Source organism: Ictalurus punctatus, chromosome 13 (genome assembly GCF_001660625.3).
Source record: "Ictalurus punctatus breed USDA103 chromosome 13, Coco_2.0, whole genome shotgun sequence".
NCBI lineage: Eukaryota > Metazoa > Chordata > Actinopteri > Siluriformes > Ictaluridae > Ictalurus > Ictalurus punctatus.
Genome location: NC_030428.2, coordinates 8786329 through 8810638, shown reverse-complemented (window position 1 = coordinate 8810638; position 24310 = coordinate 8786329). Strand labels below are relative to the sequence as shown.

The following is a 24310-nucleotide window of genomic DNA, read 5'->3' as shown; positions in this document are numbered from 1 at the left end:
TCTACTGCGCGCGACTCGCACCCTGGCCCAGTGCGACACCCAGTTAACGGAAGGCGAACTGCCTCTTTCTGAGGGGTTCTGCGAGCGGGCTCGGAGGAATAACAAATCATCATCATCATCATCATTATTAATTCATTTCAATTCAGATTTATTTGTATAGCACTTTTAACAATGGATATTGTCACAAAGCAGCTTTACAGAATTACAGGGCTATAGATTTCAGGATATAGATTTTACATTTATAAATGTATCCCTAATGAGAAAGCTGTGACGGTGACGTGGCAAGGAAAAACTCCCTGAGAGGACGTGAAGAATCCTCATCGGGGTGAAGGATCAAGGGAACCCATCCTCATCTGGGTGAAGGTTCAAGGGAACCCATCCTCATCTGGGTAACACCAGATCGTGCGATTATAAATAATTGCTTATAAATAATAAATAAAGTTTCCAATTAGAACCAAAAAGATTCCAGCCTGATGGCACAGGAGAACCTTTAAAGTTACACAAAGAACCTTTTACTCTCAAGTTCTTTAGAGAAGCATCTATTTATTGGTGTTTTAAAGAACCCAGAAATGGTTCCTTACAGCAGTGCTACAAGGAACCATGTAATCATTTTTTAAAAAACAAGAAAACAAACACTTAATTAGTGTTTTAAGGAACCTAAGGAAGGTTCTTAAGTGTGATGCCAGGAGTCAAATTTTCCAGTCCCACAAAGAACCTTATAGGGTTCATTTTAACCTGTTAAGGGATGATGATACATTGAAGAAACCAATAAACTGCACTGGAATAAAGTTTGTTTGTCGTTGGACGTTCGATATTCGCGGATATGCGGAAATTAAGGGACCGTCTCTAAAGTTACATACAACATTGTTATACACGTTTCTAACTTCAATAGTATTTGAAGGGAATGATGTACAGTCACAAAACCAACTGTAAAGTGTTCATCTAGGTGTCAGGTATCACGCACACCTTTTAGATTTCTGATATTTAACCCTACAATGCATGAACCAAATAAACCTTCACGAATGCATAAAGTGTGTGTGTGTGTGTGTGTATGAATAGCACTTATATATATATATATATATATATATATATATATATATATATATATATATATATATATATATATATAATAAGACATCTATTTTTTGAAGAAAACCATTCAATCCAGTACGGGTCATTTTGACCCCCTTTATGCATTCGTGAAGGGTTTTTTTTTTTTTTTTTTTTGGTTTATGCACTTTACAGTTGGTTTTGTGACTGTACATCATTCCCTTCAAATGCTATTGAGCTTTAAATAATAGCATATTTTGTGTTTGAGCCCATTCTGTAGTGACATTAATGTAATTTTATATGATTTAATAGCTCATTTTGATAAATATAAAAACATCTAAAATGTGTGCTTCATACCTGACAGCTAGATGAACACTTTACAGTTGGTTTTGTGACTGTACATCATTCCCTTCAAATGCTATTGAAGTTAGAAACGTGTATAACAATGTCGTATGTAACTTTAGAGACGGTCCCTTAATTTCCGCATATCCGCGAATATCGAACGTCCAACGACAAACAAACTTTACTATAGTATAAACTGAAGAACCTATGATGACATAAACATAAACAACTTCTTTAATCTCCAGAGAACCATACAGCTCAGCTCAAGAACCCCGTGAAAAATGGTTCTTGACAAGAAGGTGGTTCTGAAATGCCGAACCTATGGTGCTGTAACAAACCACTGAAGAACCTTTATTTTTAAGAGTGTATAACTGTATACTACATGGTCAAAAAGTGCAATTGTGTAACCAGGAAGTGCATTATTATGATTATGATTATTAGGCACAGCTGGTAGCGGTGCTGCCTCGCAGTTTCATGGACTTTTACATGTTGTCCCTAGCTGTGAATGTGTGCATGCTCCCCTGCTATGGACTGCTGTACCATCCATGGTGTAACTAAGCACATACTTGCCTCACATCTGTTCCCATTATATGCTCCAGATCCACCGCAACCAAAGGATAAAGCGATTATTGAAGATGAATGAATGAACCATACTGTATGGCCAAAGGTTTGTGGGCACCAGACCATCACAGCTGAATGTAAACCTTCCCCAAACAGTTGCCACAATTTTGGAAGCACAGAATTGTATAGGATATCACTGTATGCTGTGGCATTACAATTTCCCTTCACTGGAACTAAGAGGCTCAATCCTGATTCAATATGAACATGTGCCTGTGCACAAAAAGACATGATGTGCCAAATTTGGACTGGAAGATCTCGAGTGTCCTTCATAGATCCCTGACCTCAACCCCACTGAACACCTTTGGGATGAACTGGAACTGACTTAACCCCAGGATTCCTCACCCAATATCAGTGCCTGACCTCACTAATGCTTTTGTGGCTGATTGAGCACCAATATCCATGTTCCAAAATCTAGTGGAGAAGAGTGGAGGTTATTATAACAGTAAAGGGGGACTAAATCTGGAATGGGATGTTCAACAAGCACCCGTGGCTGTGTTGGTCAAGTATCCAAATAATTTTGGTCATATAGTATATAGGCCTTGGTCGTTATTTATACTATAATAAGGCTTCCCTCCACCCTCCATCATTATAGTTAGCAGGACAATCCTGACATTTATGGAGAAATCACAAATTTCACAAATGGTTGTAAGATTTTTTTTTACATGTAATTAACCTGTGTGAATGAGCGCATTTCAACATGTTATGCCATGAAATTAGTATTTGACCTTATGTGAAAAATGTGATCATGTAATGAAGAGTTATTCGTGTCAGAAAATCCCATCTGTGTAATGAAACCACACACCATACATGCAAAATATTAACATCTGAATAGTGACATGGGTCCTACATGGATAAAGCTCATACCAAGTGAAATGTAACACTTGACTTGTCTAAAAGCTACTTGTGTAAATTTCACAGGCTTCACATAGCCTAAAAGATTTGCCACAACCATAATATGATTTAGATTTATAATGAAGGTTTACCTATTTGTTATTTGGCATCATTTCAAACAGATACATTGGAACAAAAATAGCTCACACAAACTATAATATACAACAGATTAGATCTGATTCATATACAATTAGATAACCACATTTTTTATTTGTCAAATTATTTTTTTTTAAAAAGTTTTTAAAAAACCATGACAATTTTTATAACTGACATAAATGAATATGACAAACACAAGCTGCGCCTCATAGATACACAAAAATGAACATGCTGCAACAAACAGAGAAATACTGACATCTCTCGGTGTGTTATGGTAAAAGATTATTGCTTTAATAACAATATGAGCACTGAAATAAAATGAATGAGTCAGAAACACCCCTAGCATAAAAGAAGAAACCAAATCCTGAAGACTGAGAATTTCATGGCATATGCTGGTGTATATAATTAGTCAGTATACTCATTTATTTAATTTATTCGTTCATCTATAGTAACAAACTTCATCCTTATCAGGGTGGAAGTGCATCCCAGAAACACTGGCCAATCCACCTACCTGTATGCTTATTAGAAGTGGGAGGAAAGTATAGAATACAGAGGAAACCCACACAGACAAAAGGAGAAAATTCAAAACTCCATACAGACAGTAACCTGAGCTTGGATCGAACTGGGGACCTGGGAACTGCGTGGTACAAACACTACACACTTCACCACTGTGCCACCCAATATGTTAAATTAGTTATACAGTATTCTCAAAACAACTATATAGACAAATGTTAATGTAGTAAACACAATTGCTAAACATTATTTCATTAAAGTCTTGCTTGAAATATTTGGAGTCTAGTTCTATATATTTGGACCCTAGACTAATTGTACTATATGTATTAAAATACATGCATTGTATACTAAAATCAATAAATGGTCGAGTCCATATTTGTGGTAACATTTGTGTCCCATTGATATTACACCAATCAGCCATAAAACCCCAGAGTGTTAAAGTGAATAACATTGATTATTTCGTTACAGTGGCACCTGTCAAGATGTGGAATATATTAGGCTGCAAGCGAACAGTCAGTTCTCAAATTTGATGTGTTGGAAGCAGTAAAAATGGGCAAGCGTAAAGATCTGAGCGACTTTGACAAGGTGATGGCCGATACTATTAAATCGAACACCTTTCCAAAGCAGCAGAAGACGGTGGTGGTCATAGCCAATTAGGAGGGAAAACTGGTCCGAGGAGCTCCGTCTTGACAGTCATCTCAGCTCTGTAGCTAACATTCATATCAGTGATGTAGGCTTGCTAACAAGAATTGAACAGACTTAGCTTGTTAGTTAGTTACCATGCATAATTTCTACTGCTTTAACAAAACTACATAGCTTGCCTACATCTACTCTCTAGCTTGTTAGTTCACATTCTTACTGGAGAGTTGCCGATAATGGACACATTTAGCCAGTTAACTTTGTTTAGCTAAAAGATCTTTTTTTTTTTTTTTTTTTTTTTTAGGTAACAAATCAGTTTATGGCAGCTGCCTAGGCAGCACCTCGGCTTTCTATGTCACAATATCCTCAATGTTGTAATTGTAAAACATTCTTGAACAAACAACAAATTTGTAAGCATCATGGGACTTGTATGGCTTCGATTTCTCTCTGTAAACGCTCTGAGTTTCTATGAGATATGTATTTGTCCGGTCATTGCATGCCAGGCCACCGACAGCATCATTTTAGCAACTGACAGAACGCCAAGCCCTAACGATCTTCTAGAGTTACACCATAAAAAGTGTTCATTTGGCCAAAACCACTCCCTGTCTTTTAGTGTTAATCATAAAAATAGGTGCTAACATTTTAGCTAACAAATCTGACTCCTAAAATAAAATTCTTGAGCAATTCTTCAGTCAATTACAACCAAGTAGCGTCAGGTTGCTAGGCTACTCAGGACTTTTTTCAACCAGATTTGTGAATCGATATTTGTTTACAAACACTATATAGATCAGTTGATCGATGCAGTATATTTGATCACTTGAGATTTACATTACTTTCTCTTTATATGCAAATTTACACAAACTCAGAGCTCTCTTGCTACATGAAGGTTATTCCAAACAGGTTGTTCATGAACACAACATTTCTTCTGTAGATGCTCCTCTGAACGATTTACAAATACATTTGTTCGTATCCAGTTTGATAAATGAGGCCCACTGCCAGTGAAGAAACCATGTAGAAAATGTGATATTGTTAAGATTTTTGAATGGTTTAAATTTTCTTAAACTCAGTGCATCCCTGATGAAAAAAAAACAAACAAACAATAAACGCATCACAGAAATTCTAATGGTTTCAACTACAAATACCATTACAAACCATGAGCTAACCACTAAAACCATTAGCATTACAATTATTAGTAATTAATGCCACTAGACATAACATGCCACCAATAGAAGGAAGGCAACAAATGAGAGACCCATAGGGACCATTACAGTTTCCATTAAAACCAACACAATTCCCATGATAACCATTAAACCTATGAACAAATTATATGAGGGTTTCTGTTGGGGGGTTTTCCAGAAGGAATTTGTCCTAAAACTTTGTTTAATTATGCTTCATTGAATTAAGTCTCACGCATTTATGCAGTTCTGATTACTAAAATTACTGATGTAATTTTATGAAATGGCCTTGAAGGTCCGGGGTTCAAGTCCCGCCGGGGCCATGTGTGTGCGGAGTTTGCATGTTCTCCCCGTGCTGCGGGGGTTTCCTCCGGGTGCTCCAGTTTCCTCCCCCAGTCTAAACACATGCATGGTAGGCTGATTGGCGTGTCCAAAGTGTCCGTAATGTATGAATGGGTGTGTGAGTGTGTATGTGAGTGTGCCCTGCGATGGACTGGCACTCTGTCCAGGGTGTACCCCGCCTTGTGCCCGATGCTCCCTGGGATGGGCTCCAGGTTTCCCCGTGACCCTGAGAAGGAGTAAGCGGTAGAAGATGGATGGCCTTGAAGGTTTGTCTAGTAACATTCATATTAGTCAATGCAAAGTAGCCTGTATGGATAGTAGGTGAGGAGAACAGCTAAGTAAAATGCTCAGGTATGACCTATGTAAAGCATACAAATCGATTATGTATACACAAACATCTTATAAACGACCTAAAAAGAGTGGATTTGTATAATTCGTGAACGTCGCCTGAATACAACTACTATTCACCATCACAACACAAGCTCTAAAGACTAAACCCGTAGACGCCATGTATTTATTCCCATGTGGTTACAAACTAGCCAATAGGAACGCTCAAAGCGTGGTCACATGATCGAAGCTTTACAAAGATGCACATACTAGGAAGCTGTGAAAGCTCAACTGTAAGAAAGATGATATAAACATAGCAACCAACACGTAAGTCTTGCACTGTTACTGTTATATTGTGTATTAATAACGCGTATTTTATATTGTGGGTGTTAATTTTTGTGTTTATTTGTCGTGCACGAGAAACCAAGCACAGTTGTTTTTCTTACGCAGGCGCGTATAGCCTTTGGCTAACATGAAGGCTCGCGCGCATAGTTCCAAATCCCAAACGGCTCCCCTTTGGAGCTGTAGTGCACTAGATGGAGCGAAGAAGTCATTGTGTATGTAGTGGACTTATAGAGGGACTGTAGACGCATTTGGGATTGAGCCTGGAAAGTAACGCCCACTCCCAGCACTGGCGCGGTAACGATAGATTGGAACTCCAGCTTGGGTACTTCCAGTGTGTGCATTTGATATTAGTTGGTGTTACTGTTGTTATTTATTATTTTATTTTATTATTTTATTCCACATAAAAACCGTTTATAAGACCAAACACGCTGTAGTTCACCCTAAAGTCTCCAGAAACAGTCCCACAGTACTGCTACATGCCATGAAAATCCCACCAGGACTGGGATCCTGTAGGTCTCAACAAAATAGTTGCAGGAGTAGGTGGTTTTTACTCTCATACAGATACACACCATGTCCAAAAGTTTTTGGACACCTGACCATCACTCCCATATGTGCATGCTGAACATCTCATTCCAGATCTAGATTTTTTTCCTAGCATGGTTGTGTGGATTTGTGCTCATTCAGCCACAAGAGTATTAGTGAGGTCAGACACTGATGTTCCAGTCCGTCCGAAAGGTGTTCCGTGGGATTGAGGTCAGGGCTCTGTGCAGAACACTCATGCTCTTCCAGTCCAACCTTGGCAAACCATATCTTCATGGATCTGACTTGGTGCACACGAGCATTATCGTGCTGAAACAGGTTCGAGTCTCTTGGTTCCAGTGAAGGGAAACTAACGTTACAGCATACAAAGACATCCTGTACCACTTTGTGGCAACAGTTTGGTGTAGGCTTACATATGGGTGTGATGGTCAGGTGTCCACTAACTTTTGCCCATATCGTATATGAAGCTAAGACGGGTACCGTTGTTGTTGTCACGTGTGGGTGTGCAACGTACAGCAGATCAGCAAAGTGAGCAAACTGTGAGATACTTTGACTCAGCAGAGGCACCAATGATCTCTTGTACCGCCTCACCAAAATAAGAAAATGCAAAGAAAAAAAAATAAAATAAACCATAGCTATAAGTTTTTTAAAAATTTTTTATGCCAGCCTATTTTCTGTAAAAGCATGGATCGTGCCGATTGATGAACTAAGCAGAATATAATGCTTTATAGTATTTATAGTATAATATAGTACTAAATATAGCACGCCCCTTTACCATTTTCTAGTAATATCCTCTAAACAGACTAGTTTAGCCATCTGTCGATATCCATTTTGGTGTTGAGTGGAAACTCTTCTTCTTCTTCTTCTTCTTCTTATTATTATTATTATTATTATTATTATCTTGTAATTATCTCCAGCATACTATGTAGTAGCTAAGTACTCTAGTTAGAACATGACTATTTGATGTACTATTTGACATTTTACAGAATGGCAGAAGGTGGTGACCGAGAACCTGTGGCCAGTTCATCTGGGAGTCTGCGTCCGTCTTTCTCTTTGGGAAGAGGACTGGCAGGACGCTCGTTACTGAATCCTCCACCTCCGGGCAGACTCACATCCCTGCGCTCCAGAGACCTGACACTCGGGGGATATAAAAAGGTCACGCACACTCACTCATTCATATACAATAACGTTACGTTATGTGAAATATACTGTCGCTAATGTTAATGACAAAATTCGCATTTAGAAGATATATGCATTCAGAATTTACAGTCTGTCTCTACCACTAATACAGATCAGCAATTTTGATGACATCATTCTGCACTTCAGCTTTGCATCAGATTTTCTGTCCAATCAAATGCGCTCTAGAATCTGAAGTGTCCCGCCCCCGACAAAATAAAAATCCATGGTGGTAACTGTCAAGTACGGCTTAACTCGGGGCTGTGAGGTTAGATAAACGCTATTGGCTATTTTAAAAGTGGGCGGAGCCACTCGATATGTCCCACCCTGATTTATCGAATAACGTCGCGCGTTTCGAGGCACTTCATGGGGACTTTAATAGCTGGGTTCCAAGCACAGACCTTCTTGCTGTTGTTTCATGGTGTCAGTGAAATTTAAGTAATCTTGCACGTGGGCATTTTTTCAAATGAAAATATTTTAGTTTCTCAAATGCTTTTATTCAAAGTGATAAAAATCCAAGCATAAGTGAGGTTTATGCGCCTTGCTCAAAAGGCTAACACTGCATAGACCAAAAGCAGGATTTGAACACAAAACCTTATGGAAACTTGTTCTGATGCAGCAAGGAAACCAGCACGTACTTGTATAAAGTAAACACCAATTTAAAATACTGACTTGAATGATGTTCTTGTTCCTGCAGAAAACATTTGTACCAAACGTCCACTCCATCCGTAAAAGCAAAGACGAGTAAGTGTCAGTGTGAAAATAATTGTCAGCCACGTTTAATTCAGCGTTCAGCCGACTGAACCCTTTTCTTTCACGCAGGTTAAAGGAGGAGCCTCGTACTGCGCCGAAGAAGGAGAGAAGAGAAAGGGAGGACAGGCAGAGAGAGCGCAGGCGGAGAGAGAGACCCCAGACTATTCAGTCACACTCCATTTTTGAACAGGGTCCTGCAGACACCTTCAGGAAAACAGGTAAATGATTTCACACCAAAATCAACCAAGAGTGCAGTAATAGTAATAGAACACAGTGAAAGCAGCAGCGGCACTTTTATTTTGCAGGAAATTGGGGAACCACAAATCTAAGCGACTATGATCCTTCAATTCTTACTAGGAGTGTTAAAAAGGAGAGGAACGTTCCTGAGGAGAATGACGATGGAATTTTAGAAAAGCTTCAGCGAGATGATGTAAGTTGTAGTCATTTTTGCTTAACTCCCTGAAAATCTTGTTTTAAAATGTTTTATTGTTAACATTTTTTATTCCTCTCTACCCAAGTCGTGTATTTTTGCTTTGTAGTTCATAGATGATCCTGGCCTGAAAAACGACCCCAAACAGACACCAATAAGACTTCCACTGCATCAATCATTCGACTACTTGGCAACAGACACGTCAACATCTTGTAGGTTCAAAAGCCTTTATCAGAACAGTATTCGATGTAGGAGAAGAAAAAGACTTTTTTTTTTTTTTTTTTTTTTACTCAGGAAGAAACGAAACACATGCAAATGACACTGTTTTTATACAGTCCCCTCCGAAACCTTTGGAACAGCAAGGCCGATTCATTTGGGTTTGAGATCAAAAGATGAATATGAGGAGAGAGTTTAGAATTTCAGCTTTTATTTCCTGGTATTTATATGTAAATGTGTTAAATGACATAGAACAGAGCACATTTTGTATCAGACCACCCAATTTGTAGGCAAGAAAAAATAGTGGAACATGCGACTGACAGGTGTTTCTTGTTACCCAGGTGTGTCCTGTTAGACTGACTGTTTAAACATTAAATAGCTCTGAACATCAACGCCTTCAGTTTCATCTGTGAAGACTGCATTTGTTGTTAAAAAAGGATAAGCCAACATAAAGATCATAGAGCTCTCTATGGGACAAAAACAAGCCATTTTGAAGCTAAATATCAGGAAATAAAAGCTGAAATCCTAAACTCTTGTCTTATATACATCTTTTCATCTCAAACCCAAATGTCTTTGGTGTATAGCATAAATGAATTGGTCTTGCCATTCCAGTAGTTTCAGAGGGGACAGTACTTCAGTAACCAAAGAGCTCCTTTAAAGTATATGGTTACTACTTGCAGTATCCCTGATTTATTTAAAAAAAAATTTTTTTTTTTACAGTAGGTGATAAGAGGTAATTCTATATTTGTGTCAGAATAAAGAACTGCTTCTCTACCCCTAACCACAGAAATAATTTTATATACACAATTTTAGTGCAGGAATTTACACTTGTTCTTTACGTGTAGCCTGAATACATGAACATCACAATGTTCATAAGCGGTTTGACTTCAGTACCTGGTGTAGCTGGATATGGAAGGCGTATACGAACCACAAATAGACCTTACTTTTTGCCACTTGCACCTAGGCCTGTCACGATCACTGCTTGTGTTGGACGATATATTGCCCCAGAAATAACTGCGATAAACTATAGTATTGTCATTTTAAGACCATTTGATGCTACTGTTATAATGATGACAAAAATAGCATAATAACACAAGTACATCGTTTCAAAGAGTGACGCACTTTTAATTCTTAAGAATTTTCAGACATTGGACTTGGAATATCAAAAAAGAAATCCTCCATCCATACCGCTTATCCTTCCTTCAGGGTCACGGGGAAACCTGGAGCCTATCCCAGGGAGCATCGGGCACGAGGCGGGGTACACCCTGGACAGGGTGCCAGCCCATCGCAGGGCACACAATCACATACACACTCACACACCCATTCATACATTACGGACACTTTAGACACGCCAGTCAGTCTACCATGCATGTCTTTGGACTGGGGGAGGAAACCGGAGCACCCGGAGGAAACCCCGCAGCACGGGGAGAACGCGCAAACTCCGCACACACAGGGCCACGGTGGGAATTGAACCCCCGACCCTGGAGGTGTGAGGCGAACGTGCTAAACACTAAGCCACCATGTGCCCCAAAAAGAAATCCTAAATAAATGAAACATAAATAAAATAAAACCACACAACCAAAATAATAAATAAAATGGACTGTAATACAATATTGTGAATTCTTTATGCATTAGTTATTCACCGTCTGTATTTCAGTGCATTGTTATGGAAAGCGCGTATTCACAACGTGACACCATTCCACCTAGAGCTTTACTTGTGTTCAAGTTCACTTGTGCATTTGCGTCGTTTTGTGCAGAAGCGAGTTGTAATATTACGTTTATGGTGTGTAAATGTCTGATTCATCTCATATGTGTATAGGAAGTGTTTAGGTGAGTTAATTAACTCTCTAGTAAAGCGCTTCAGTTTACCGCTGTTCATTCACTGTTCAGCTTCAGCTCACGCAGCTTGAGCGGCTCCATCCCCGACATTATTGATTTTCCTTCAGAAAACATTGTTAGTAGATTGTTAATACTTTGTGTGTCATTTTTTTTTTCAACAATAGGTTTGAATTAAAATCTGTGCTGAACACTGTGCATTCAAATTTAAGTTGTGTAAGAAGCCCTAGCACCAATGTTAATTTTGATCTTAAATTCTACGAATGTTCGAATGTTTATTCGACAGCCCTAGAGCAGACGAGTGGACAGAAGCGGCGCGAATGGCTAAAATGTTGGTGACGTTCATTCGTATGTAAACAAACATGCACGTGAGCACAACGGGCGATATCGAGGTCAGCAAAAAGGATCGAGTCCATATGTCCAAATCCATGTACATATATCGTATGATAAGTTCATAAAGTGATTATCGTGACAGGCCTACTTGCACCGGAGTGCCAGTCTTTTCAAAACATGTACAAAATATAAACGTGTACAAATAGAGCTCATGTGGAAATCTTTTTGTAGTGTTTAACTACGTTTTAATTTAGAGAGTGAGGCATGTTTTAAACCAGGACCTGCCATTTGGGTCTGGTAGTTTAAGGGGTTAAAAAGTACATTTGAAGAAACCTCTATGACGAGTTGGATTAATGGTCCAGTTTGTTAAGTTTTTTCGCACAAGAAAATACTCATCTGAACTATGATTGCCAGTGTAATTATATTAGAATGTAATAAAATGACTGAATACAGATGAATGACCATCCTTTATCATATATAACATTGTTTTCACAGTAAAAGAAGCGCTGTCTGATCACACTTGTTCGAAGTCAGTAAAAACGCACGAGAGGATTCCAACACAAACGAGTGGAGCTTCTGCAGGTCCTCAGCCTCCTAGTGTCGGAGATCTTTTCCAGCAGATGAGCGTTTCAGAGAAGGAAGAGCTTTTATTCATCCAGCTTCCCGACACCATTCCTGTCCCCATAAAAGCTCTAACAAGTGAAAAGTCTGTGAAAAAATGTGATGCAGAAGACAAGCGTGCCTCATATTTCAAAGCACAAGTATGTCGAACATTCAGGTTTCGTTCTCTCCAGCTGCAGTTTGCTCCAAAATATTTTTAATACTTGAACGTTGTTTGTCGTTCTTTAGGATCCAGGGGAGAAAGAGGCTGCACCTGTGCTCTCGGACTTCACAGAAGGATTCGTAGGAAAAGTGCAAATTAGGAAATCTGGCAAAGTGCAGCTAGTCATAGGGGACATTACACTGGACGTGTCGGAAGGTGCAGCTTTCTCTTTTCTGCAGGTGAGATTACACACTGCTGCACAGGTGAAACATGGCTGGCAAATAGTTCAGTAGCCATGCTTACATTTCTGTTTATACAGTAGGTCTAAAAAGTCAACCCCCCCAACCCCCCACCCCGGTTAAAATGTCAGGTTTTTCTGACGTAAAATAATGAAACCAAGTTATAAAATAATGAAACTTTATTGGGAATTTTTAACCTGTGAATTAAGACATTAAAACAATAAGAATCATTTTAGGGGGAAAGAGTGAAAAGAATGTATAATATCCTGGTTGCATAAGTGTGCACACCGATAAACTTATACTTAGTTGAAGTGCCTTTAGATTTTATCACAGCATTCAGTCTTTTTGGGTAAGAGTCAATCAGCTTGGCACGTCTTGGTTTTGCAAATGCATTCAAACTGTGTCAGATTGGCTGGGCATCTCCTTTTTGATTGGATTTAGGTCTGGACTCTGGCTGGGCCATTCCAAAACCTTGATCTTGTTTTAGTGAAGCCATTCCTTTGTTGAGCTGGAGGAGTGCTTCAGGTCGTTGTCATGCTGAAAGGTGAAATTGCTCTACTTCTTAAGTGTTTTAGCAGAAGCCTTCAGGTTTTGCACCAAAATTGACTGGTATTTGGAGCTAAACATTATTCTCTCCACCCTGATTAAAGTTCCGGTTCCAGCTGAAGAAAAACAGCCCCAACGTATGATGCTGCCACCACCGTGCTTCCCCATGGGGATGGTGTTCTTTTGGTGATGTGCTGTTTTTTTTGTGCTAAACTTATCTTTTGGTATTACGGCCAATAAGTTCAACTTGAGTCTCATCAGACCATAACACATTACTCCACATGGTTTTGGGAGGTTGGATGAAATTTTTTTTTTTTTTGATTATAAAAGTCTTCCATTTTGCCACCCTACCCTATAGCCCAGGGATATGAAGAATTCGGGAGATTGATGTCACTTGTAGGGAGAAACTAGTACTTGGCAGCCTCCCTGACCATTTTTCTCCAGATCTTCTCATCAATTTTCGAGGAACGTCCTGTTCTCAGTAGTGTCACTGTCGTGACATATTTTCTCCACTTGTTGATTAATGTCTTTAGTGTTCCTTGGAAAAAAATTTTCTAACCCTCTCCTGATTGATATTTTTCAACAATGAGATCCCGTACCTGTTTTGTAAGCTCTTTCTGGCCCAGGGCGTTTCTAGTTGGATGTGACTTTAACTGATGGCAGGTGTATACTAATTAGTAGTTAACATGAGTTTGAATGTTATTGGTTGATTCTGATCACTGCCACATTCCCACTTATAAAAGGGTGTGCACTTATTGTACATTTTTTATTTTACAATGAGAAAAAGCTCTGACATGGTTTATTTTTTTAATATCACAAAAACCTGCCATTTTAAAAAGGGGGTGGGGGTGTAGACTTTTTAGATTCACTGTACATCTAGGAGTGTTTCTCAATCCTGGTGCTGGAGACCACTGGCCTTCGCATTTTGGTGTGATCCTTCCTCTATCTCCATTCCATCTAGTTCAGACTTGTTAATTAGCTTGTGTGGTGGTGTAAGTGGTGTAGCTGTAGCATAAATATTGTGAATGGAGCATCAAGGTGTGTATTCTGGAACAGTTTAAGGAGGACACATACAATATTATGAACAAGCGTTTCTGTGTGTGCTTTCACAGCAACTCGTGTGTGTGCGGCTCACAGAGGGTCTGACCGGTGACATGACAGTGCTTGGGGATGTCAAACACAAGCTGGTGTGTTCACCTGACTTCGAGGATCTTCTAAAAGGGTCAAGACTCCGTCACACATCCAGCCACTCTTAAAGACTATTCAGAGAGGATAAGCTTTCCAGACAGCCTGTAAAGTAAGGTTACCAGAGGACGTTTGTAAAAATTGTCACTGATTTGCAGTTATATAACCTGTTATCGGAGGACGTGTGGCCAGGGCTTGATACTCTACACGGCTATATGACATATGTAGGCTGTACCTGTGTTAAGAACACAACAGCCATCAGACTCGTCACAGAAGCGACCGAAAGTCGGATGTTTTAAACTCAAAACTTTTACATTTCAGCTCGGCTGTAGAAAACGATTGCTTTCTGGAGTCTCCTTGAAGAAAAAGGAGAACAATTCATTTTCACAGAATATGATGGACTCATTTACATTTATTCATTTAGCAGACAATAAAAAAATGAAAGTCCAAAGCGACTTACAGATGAGGAAATACAAGTAAAGCGATATATCAAGCGGAGAACGATACAAGTAGTGCTATCATACAAGATCCATTAATTGAGTTCTAGAGAAGCAAAGTGTGCAGAGTAGGATTTTTTTTTTTAGGATAATGTGTGGTTGGCGTTTTAGGGGTTAGTTAGGTGATGTGGGTCTTTAGCTGTTCTTTTGAAGATAGTGACAGATTCTGCAGTGCAGATTGAGGTTGGAAGTTTATTCCACCACTGAGGGACAGTTAATGTAAAGGGGCTGTTCCAGACGAGGTCTTGTAGGTGAGCATCAAGGTCTTGACTCATTACTTTACAGTCCTTTTATAGTAGGGGAAGGATGACATAAACCAGGGCTTCCCAAACTAGGGGGTTGTGAGGAAAAACTAACACTCATTTGTTTTAAATTAATATAATGGATATTAACTATGAAAATGGATTTTGTATGCTACTATTTTGTAACGTTCCTCATTCTAACAAGCCACGTTTGAATGAAGTGTGTGTGCACTATTTTACGTAGTTATAGCTATACTGACACTGTACTAGTGTTTTTTTTTTTTTTTTTTTAAAAAGTCAATTTCTCAGTCCATCCACTTCCACTAGTTCCTCGCCAACATGGCGTTCCTCTGACTCATCGGGAACAAAAGACGTCAAAGACACCGAGATATTTATTGAATACGGATTTACAAACATGATGGTGAATAATGAGGAGAAACCAACATGCCTGATGCCCGAGTTGTGGTGCATTGCAAAAATACCCAGAGCACACAGATATTTGTTTGTGTGCACTGACAATGATTGTTCCCTTTGCTAGCTTTATCATGCAGTATAAAGCCTAATTCAGTGGTCTTATCTGCATTAAAGTAAGGAATAATACATGGTGGTATAAGAGGGAGAACACAATTTGTGCATGCAGTTATAGGACGATAATACACATCAGGATGGTGACAGTAACTCTGCTCCCTGTCAGCCGGTCACACCACCCCAGTGTGGATTATTTTACCCATCATTCAAAACATGATGCACCCTTTCAAACACCCGTCCTGGCGTTTCGCTATATAAAAATGCAAGTTCACCCGTCCCACTAGACAGTGCAAGGAATATTTTTGTTTGTTTGTCCTGTGCCCCCAGTATAGTTGTTCCAGATATACAACCACACATTCTGTATAAAATACACTCCAATTACATTCCCACTTGATCATGATCAGTTTCTATTTTAATAGTGTAATACTGTGTGTGCTTCCTGTTGTTTGAATTTGTTACATTGTATAGATACTTCATGTTGCTTGTTTCTTTTATATAAAATGTAGATATTTATTAAGTAAAAGATACGATACAAAACATATACGGCTGCTGGGATTTTTAAGCGTGATACACAAGTGGGTGTGTTCTACAAAGCAAAAAAAAAAAAGAAGAGAAAGTTAAGTATTGCAGTGATTTTGATTATTGTTAACTTCATAATAACAAAACAAAAGCAAACGCAGTAGTCATATAAACTCAGTCTTGCCTACACATGCACCTGATGTGTAACGGCTGTTTAAGCAAAGTCTTGCCAGCCCAAACTGGCCTTTAACGGATTCGTCACAGTATGTGTCACAAATACTGCTGTTTACACCATGAACAAACAGCATTAATCAGGGAAATGTATGCCCTTCCAAAGCGGTTTTATTAAGGACGGTGTACACTGTCTTAATGCATACCTTCCCACTACACATAGCACTCGCTCACTTCTTAGTGCTACTCGTTGTACTTTTTGTTTCAGCAGCAGCAGCAGCCTTTTTCCCCGCGGTTTTCTTGGCAGGCGCTTTGGCCTTCAACACTTTCACTCTAGATTTCTTTTTGCCACCTTTAGCCGCCGCCGCCGCCTTCTTACGCTTCGACTCTTTCCGTCGAACGAGATCCTCCCTCCCGAGTTCAGTCATGTGCTCCTCCCATGCCTTCATCTCATTTTTATACCGAACTTTGTCATCTTCCGCTAACTGCATATATATCTAAACACAAAAGCATGGAGAGAGAGGAAGAAAAAAAAAAAAGACAGGCAGTTAGATGTACATCAACTTGAGAAAATCTCAAATGAAATAATCGCATTAAATAAATAAATAAATGGGACTTGCTTGTTTCTGGGACAAGGACAGTCTGTTCCAGTCATCGAACAGTGATTTCATTTTGCCCTGAAAGAGGAAATAGCTTTAAAATGTTACAATCCCATATATATTTAACATGTTCATGGTACGGAAAAGCCACAATCGCCCTTGTAAGAATTATACCGATAAATAGTACGTCCAAAGACGGAGCTTTACCGGCATAGTGCTTCCTTTTGCTTCTTCAAAGTGCTCCGCCATGAAAATGTTGAAGCCGGTCCTGGGGCGTTTGGGCTTGCCGAGACTGTTCAGTTCCTACACTTGCAACAAAACAACTTGATAAACAATTTTATAAATGCTATGTGTACAATACAGACTGTCCAGAAAAAAAAAAAACAAGCAGGAAAATAAAAAAACAAATAAACTAGTAATACTGGACATTTTTGATAATGATTTTATAAATGACGTGTCCATTGTATTAGACCATAAAATGCTTCCACATGGCCGACATTTTTTGCTGTTGCACTGCTGCTCAAATACAGGGACAGTTTTTTTTTTTTTTTTTTTTTTTTTTTCTCTCCTTGTAAAAGTCTAAAAACGATTTTACAGTATATACACTCAATGAAAACTTTATTAGGAACACTGTACTAATACTGGGTAGGACCTCCCTTTGCTCTCAAAACAGCCTCAATTATTCATGGCGTGGATTCCACAAGATGTTGGAAACATTCTTTTGAGATTCTGGTCCATGGTGATGTGATTGCAATCAATTCTTGCAGATTTTCCAGGTGCACTTTCATGCTGCGATTCTCCCGTTCTACCACATCCCTCCCACAAGGTGTTCTGATGGATTCAGATCCGGTGACTGGGAAGGCCACTGAAGAACACTGAACTCCTTGTCATGTTGATGAAACCAGTTTGAGATGGATTTTTTGCTCTGTGACATGGTGCATCATCATGCTGGAAGTAGCCATTAGAAGATGTGGTAATTGTGGCCATGAAGGGATGCACATGATCAACAATGTTACTCAAATAGGTTGTGGCTTTCAAGCGATGGTAATAACAGGCCCAAAGTGTGCCAAGAAATCATTCTTGTACCTTTTTGGTCAGCTTGAGCCAGTCTGGCCGTTCTCCATTGACCTCTCTCATCAACAAGCCGTAGAACTGCTGCTCACTGGATGTTTTTTTTCTTAATTGCACCAATCAACAGTTATAGAAATACTCAAACATCTGGCAATGACAATCACACCACAGTCAAAATCAGAGATCATATTTTCCCCATTCTGATGGTTGATCTGAACATTACCCGTATCTGCCTGATTTCCTGTACTGCACTGCTGCCACACGATTGGCTGATTTGATAATTGCATGATTAAGTAGGTGTACAGGTGATGCTAATAAAATGCTCCGTGAGTGTACATCGATCAAATTTAATTCACAATATCGAACTCAAAACACTCCCCATTCACCTTGGCAGCTTTAAAGTGGGAAAACAGCAGAGACAACAGCACTGGCCACAAAATTAGGCTACAGATGTGAGCTTCCAGTGGGTCAGTTAATATCAGAGACTTCAACACCTGCGCAACTGTCAGTCAAATCAGATTCACTGCCACATCTGCTGTTTTACTGGGAGAAAATGAAGACTGCTCTTTTGAAGTACAGTGAGGGGAAAAAAGTATTTGATCCCCTGCTGATTTTGTACGTTTGCCCACTGACAAAGAAATGATCAGTCTATAATTTTAATGGTAGATTTATTTGAACAGTGAGAGAGAGAATAACAACAAGAAAATCCAGAAAACGCATGTCAAAAATGTTATAAACTGATTTGCATTTTAATGAGGAAATAAGTATTTGACCCCTCTCAATCAGAAAGATTTCTGGCTCCCAGGTGTCTTTTATACAGGTAACGAGCTGAGATTAGGAGCACACTCTTAAAGGGAGTGCTCCTAAATGTTCTATGCAGAACATTTATGCAGTACTCCAATCAGCCAATCATGCGGGAGCAGCACAAAGCATAAAATCATTAAAATTGCAACAGAGCTTCTGTTAAAATTCACACCCAACATGAAAGGGGGCTGGGGGTGATGTAATGTCAGTGATGCTAACCCTGGCATGGTTGTTGGTGCCATATGGGTTGGTTGAAGTATTTCAGAAACTGCTGATTGAATGGGATTTCCACACGTAACAGTCTGCTGAGAGTTACACAGAATGGTGCGGAAAGCAAGCAAACTAAAAAAAAAAAAATCCAGTGAGCGGCAGTTCTGCAGGTAGAAACGCCTCGTTCATGAGACAAGCCAGAGGAGAATGGACAGAGCTGGTTTGAGCTGACAGGAAGCCTATGCTAACTAAAAGTAACCACCATTTACAACCGTGGTAAGCAGAAAAGAATCAATAAACCTACAACAGCAAACGACCACGTCAGGTTCTGTTCCAGTCAGCCGATCTTTCGCGTACTCTTTTGTTTTGATTGTATGTACTGCGCTGCCGTCATGTGACTGGCTGATTGGAGAACCGAATGAACGAGCTGGTGTGCAGGTGTTCCTAATAAAGTGGTTGGTGAGTGTATATGGAAATCAATAGTGCTGCGCAACGTCTCTAAGTGCATGTTTTAGGTCATCGGCTTTTGGCGATGATGTTCAGGACATTTTGCGGTTTGTTCTAGACGTGTCCGTGCAGGACGTGCTCTTCAGAAGATTCGGCTTGGAAACAGAATCGTTCCCAGATCATGAATAGTTACACTACAGGCGATACTGACGAGCCTTCACTCACCCTCTTCTTCCTGATTGCTCTTCTTTTCGCCGCCTTCTGTCTTTTCTCCTCTGCGATCGCTGCAGACTGGGCAGGCGTGAGCTGATCCTGGTATGCCTTCTTGTCAACTTTGTACTGCTCCCTAGCTGCTAGGGATGCTTCTTCAAAGGGCTACAAGAGGAAAGCGATCACAGTGACTACACATTAGTCATAATTTTTTCCAGAATAAAGAAGAAAATGTTATAGTGACAGGGTGGTGAGATGGTTACAGTTCCAACGTTGATTATTTTCCTAAAACAGCACACTCTGAAGTGTTTTATTTCACTTATACCACAAACATTATAACTATTACAGTCATTTGTTAATTAAACAACGCGTCATACTTTTTATCCATATCGTTGTGTTTAACGTTGTGGAATGTCCACTAAAGTTACTTCCTTCACTTATATTATAGCAGCTATAAACAGTCGTTCCCTCACAAGCACACAAACTCCTCGTTCCTGAAGTGCTGCCACTGGAGACTCCTTCTATAAATGTTAAACATTTCCTTACAGAAAACTTCACCATATCGACGATTAGATGTTTTTCTTTGTTTGGTTCTCTCCTGTTTTGGTTTATCGGTTTATTATTAGGCGTAGATTACGGGGCGCGTCCACGATACAAGTCTCAACAGCTTTCTATTTTATTTTTACTCATTTTCCATGTGCACCAGTTTGAATACAGAAAGATCACCATGTGCACAGTGTGAGGAAACATTTCTGATTTCAGTCTGGAGAAAGGATATTTCTTCAAGATTTTAAACCACAAGATCATTTCTTCAGTTACTACATTTGTCCAAAAAAACAAAACAAAACCAACCACCACCCAGACTTACCTGTTTTTCCTCTGGTGTAAGGGTCCTCCACTGCTGTGCTATCTTTCGGACAATGTCCACAACTTTGATATCTGGAGGTTGGAAACGATGGTTTTATTTAGTCACGAGCAAATGAGCAGGCTACAGCAAATACACTTCTCAACATGGTGGAAATGGAACAGTGATAAACACAAGGTTTGATTTTTGTGTTAAAGGGCACCTATTATGGTTTTTAAAATGTGCCTAATTTTGTTTTAAAGGCCTCCTACAATAGATCTACATGCATCTGAGGTCAAAAAACACTTTAACGTGCTCATAATTTAAACTGCAGCATTACCTTTTCCCCCCAGTGGCACAAACGACTCGTTCTAAAAGATTCATTCTAAACCCCTTTCAGAGAGCATACTCTGCTCTGATTGGTCAGATGTCCCAGTCTGTTGTGATTTGTCTACCGCTGTCAATGAACAACTGATGAAGACCAGACGCAGGATTTTCTGTTACAAACCTACGTAGGTTAATACAGGAAGTGAAGTCTTGAATTACTAACGACTCGATTCAGCTGTTCAGAATCGATTCCTTCTTTTGGGAGTCAATAACTCCGTTTGTCCTGCGCTTAGATTTTTGAAACTTTGCAGACATTTTTATATTCCCAAACAGCTCTATAACAAACTACAGGAAAGGTAATATTTGAAAAACCATAATAGTGCACTTTAAAGGCTTTGTTTCTCTACAGTTGTGTAACCGGACCTTAAGTTTTTCAACTTGATGAATCTTTCATACGTGGGAAGTTTTTGTTTTTTGCTTAACAGTCAGATATGCATATACAGCAGATAAATGCTTTGAAATGAAAGCATTTGTCTATAAATCAGACAGTACGTTTACATGGACAACAATAGTCCGATATTAACCCAATTAAGAGTATACTCTGATAACGAAGACCAACTGTATGTTGATACGTGAAATTCTGGAGGGACATCGGACGGCGTGGCGCGATGACGTAATGACGTTGACATTAATCGATCTATGTTGTATAACATGTAAAACGTGAACATGAAAGGAGTATTCTAAAAGCGACTCATGTAAACACCTTAATCACAATATTGTCTTACTCAGAGTAACATCAATAATTAGATTACTGCTGTCCATGTAAACGTAGTCAACGTCAAACTGCAATACATCATCGTCATCAGGGCTGCACGATTATGGCCAAAATGATAATCACGATTATTTTTGATCAATATTGAGATCACGATTATTCATTGATTTTAGGGACAACATATTTTTACTGCACCTTCACATTTAAATAAACAGACCGCTGCTTTCACCTCCATGTTGTGCTACACTCCTGCTAATGTTCAAATCTTTGCATCAAATTAGACTGGACCTTAAAATGCATCGTCTCGTAGAAGCAAAATATCAATAAAATTGTACCCAAAATATAGGATAAGTAAAAATAAAAATGCCATCAACCAAATGAAAATATGCATCAAATATAACAGTTCAGGCGAATGCAGAAAAGGCAATAACGGTGTTTACAGGAGGAGAGACGCAGACATATCACCCAATAGAGAGGTGCAGGGACGACGTCATTTTGTACTGAAACCCGGAAGTTATCATCACACCGGTTCCCTCGACAAAAACCCAGTAGGATTTCCCCATAGGCTTTTGGATTATTGCAAGACATAATCTCTGTGCTCAACAAAAGTTTACAACACGAACACGTTTTGTCCATCAAGATACTTTTCACAAATGAACACAACTTATGAAGTTTGAAGCCTAAATATAATCGCCAGAAACAAACAGCTAACCGTACGCTATAAACGTACTACACCACGGTCGCCCGACTTCAGCGTCACCATCACCGAGCTTCTCCAAACTTTATTTAAAACATTTTCCATAATACGGATTCACTCTGTGGATGAATCTTCATCCACGTTTTTTTGGGGGGAATTGCGCACAGCATTCCTGAACCAGTTTATCTGTAACGTTTTTTTCCTTTTCGGCGTGATGACGTTTAATGTCTCCGACAACCTCTGTAGTGTCATTTAGCAACCGCCAAACTGCCACTGTTGGATCCTTAAGCCTCAACTGCTCAGACGTATAAATTACATAAATGTCATTCTGGATAAGAGCATCTGCCAAATGCCGTAAATGTAACGCACTTATTATTACACTGTTTAAACTAATAGACTGTTACACAATAAACTTAAAATGCACAGTTGCAGAGTAATAACCCGTCTGTACAGGATTTCACTGATCTTTTATTTTTTTAGATTGTTGCGGCCGACGCTCGATTTTGCTGCTGCTTTTTTCCCCCAAATCTGTGATGCAACCTTCATTGTTTTTTTGTGCTATAACAGAAAACTACTTGAACTGGTGCTGTCCATTTAGTACTGCCCTTCAGACACTAAATAAAATAGTTACATGTCTCCCAGAAGACAAAATACTAACAATTTACACTGATCATCCTGTTGAGAAGTTTACATCCCCCTGGCTCTTAATGTATCGTGTTGCCTTGATGAGCATCAATGACTGTTTGCACCTTTTGTGTATGAGTGCAGAAAAGCTCATGATGATCTGAATACTCATGAACATGCAAATTAACCCGTGACGTCACCAGGCGCCGTCTAGTGACATTTTGAGCATGCACTGACTACTTTCCCCTGAAAAGAGATGTTGGAGGGTTAATACTTTATACCACACACTAATCTCACCTGGATTCTGTCTGACCACGACGGGCTGCTGCTCCTTCACATAGCGCAGATATGCAGTCAGAGGCCTTTTCGGAGGACCACCAGCTGTAGTGCTGAAGTTCTTTACTGTTGGAGCGACACAAGCGCACCTGCAAACCGTGACACCACACACACACACACACACACACACACACACACACACACACACACTCTCTTCTATTAAACAAATCTCCTCCTGCAACATGCAAGTTAACTGCTCATGAAGGAGTCTCCTCTCTCTCTCTCTCTCTCTCTCACACACACACACACACACACACACACACACTTTACCTTACTGTAACTGCACTCGAAAACAGACTCCAAGATCTGGCCAAAAGATTAGCACCGACTGTCATCAAGTTGAAGGGAGCCATACTGCCAATGAGTCTGAGACTCTCTCTCTCTCTCTCTCTCTCTCTCTCTCTCTCTCTCTCACTTACTCACTCACTCACTCCAACACTATGAGCTGATGTGTGAATTACAGAGTGAAAAAATAACCGACAAAATAATAAAGTTGCTTAGCTTCGCTAAGTTGTTTTGCTAGCCACACGAAGCCCCGCTGCCCTTCTGCAGCAGCATGAAACGCGCCTTCTGCAGCCCAGGTGCATTGTGGGATACCAACACAGTATTCTGAAATTCACAGCGGTACATTCGCGCTGCTTTTTCTAGCTGCGCGGAGCACAAAATCAATCTGACTGGAAAGAATAGCATGTTTGAGCATTTTAAAACGAATGAACTGTTTTATAAATGAAAGAACAACTTGATTGAAAAAATGTGCGGAGTTTTATCTTTATTTATTATTATTATTATTATTATTATTATTTGCAATACGTACTGACGATGCTAGCAAAAAGAATAAAGAAGACAAAATACAATAGTATTACACCATAGTAAAACGATAATATAATGTACCAATAATAGTTGATTATAGGTGCTCTGTATTGTATTTTTTTTATTGCTGTTAATAATATTTATTCAAACAATTAATTAATAATTAATTAATTAATACATAAATAAATACATTTGTTCCGTTTACATGTTAATAAATGAAGTGTGAATGAAGCACTGTATAAAA

At 39.4% G+C, this 24310-nt stretch overlaps 2 protein-coding genes across 2 annotated transcripts; one reads left to right on the top strand and one right to left on the bottom strand.

Moving 5' to 3' along the window:
- Positions 1-6224: 6224 nt before the first annotated feature.
- On the top strand, positions 6225-16164 carry zgc:171971 (RNA_pol_Rpc4 domain-containing protein). Its single transcript, XM_017482630.3, has 9 exons — positions 6225-6323; positions 7868-8036; positions 8755-8801; positions 8880-9028; positions 9116-9240; positions 9350-9452; positions 12121-12386; positions 12475-12627; positions 14286-16164. The coding sequence occupies exons 2-9, from the start codon at positions 7869-7871 to the stop codon at positions 14427-14429; spliced, it is 1155 nt and encodes a 384-aa protein (XP_017338119.1). The 5' UTR covers positions 6225-6323; position 7868; the 3' UTR covers positions 14430-16164.
- Positions 16016-23855, bottom strand: tfam (transcription factor A, mitochondrial). The gene is made up of 7 exons (XM_017484448.3): positions 23527-23855; positions 23218-23345; positions 20525-20595; positions 19672-19821; positions 17122-17217; positions 16936-16992; positions 16016-16812 (listed from the first exon to the last, which is right to left on the bottom strand). The coding sequence occupies exons 1-7, from the start codon at positions 23607-23609 to the stop codon at positions 16546-16548; spliced, it is 852 nt and encodes a 283-aa protein (XP_017339937.1). The 5' UTR covers positions 23610-23855; the 3' UTR covers positions 16016-16545.
- Between the last annotated feature and the right edge of the window lie 455 nt (positions 23856-24310).

Bases quoted from the DNA above. Each gene is read 5' to 3' on its own strand.
- zgc:171971 (XM_017482630.3), top strand. From the start codon at position 7,869: ATGGCAGAAGGTGGTGACCGAGAACCTGTGGCCAGTTCATCTGGGAGT. The intron at 9,029-9,115 runs GTAAATGATTTC...TTTATTTTGCAG, and splicing joins AGACACCTTCAGGAAAACAG to GAAATTGGGGAACCACAAAT. The intron at 12,628-14,285 runs GTGAGATTACAC...GTGCTTTCACAG, and splicing joins CAGCTTTCTCTTTTCTGCAG to CAACTCGTGTGTGTGCGGCT.
- tfam (XM_017484448.3), bottom strand. From the start codon at position 23,609: ATGGCTCCCTTCAACTTGATGACAGTCGGTGCTAATCTTTTGGCCAGA. The intron at 20,596-23,217 runs GTGAGATTAGTG...TCCAACCTCCAG, and splicing joins CGTGGTCAGACAGAATCCAG to ATATCAAAGTTGTGGACATT. The intron at 19,822-20,524 runs GTAAGTCTGGGT...TTCCTCTTGTAG, and splicing joins TTACACCAGAGGAAAAACAG to CCCTTTGAAGAAGCATCCCT.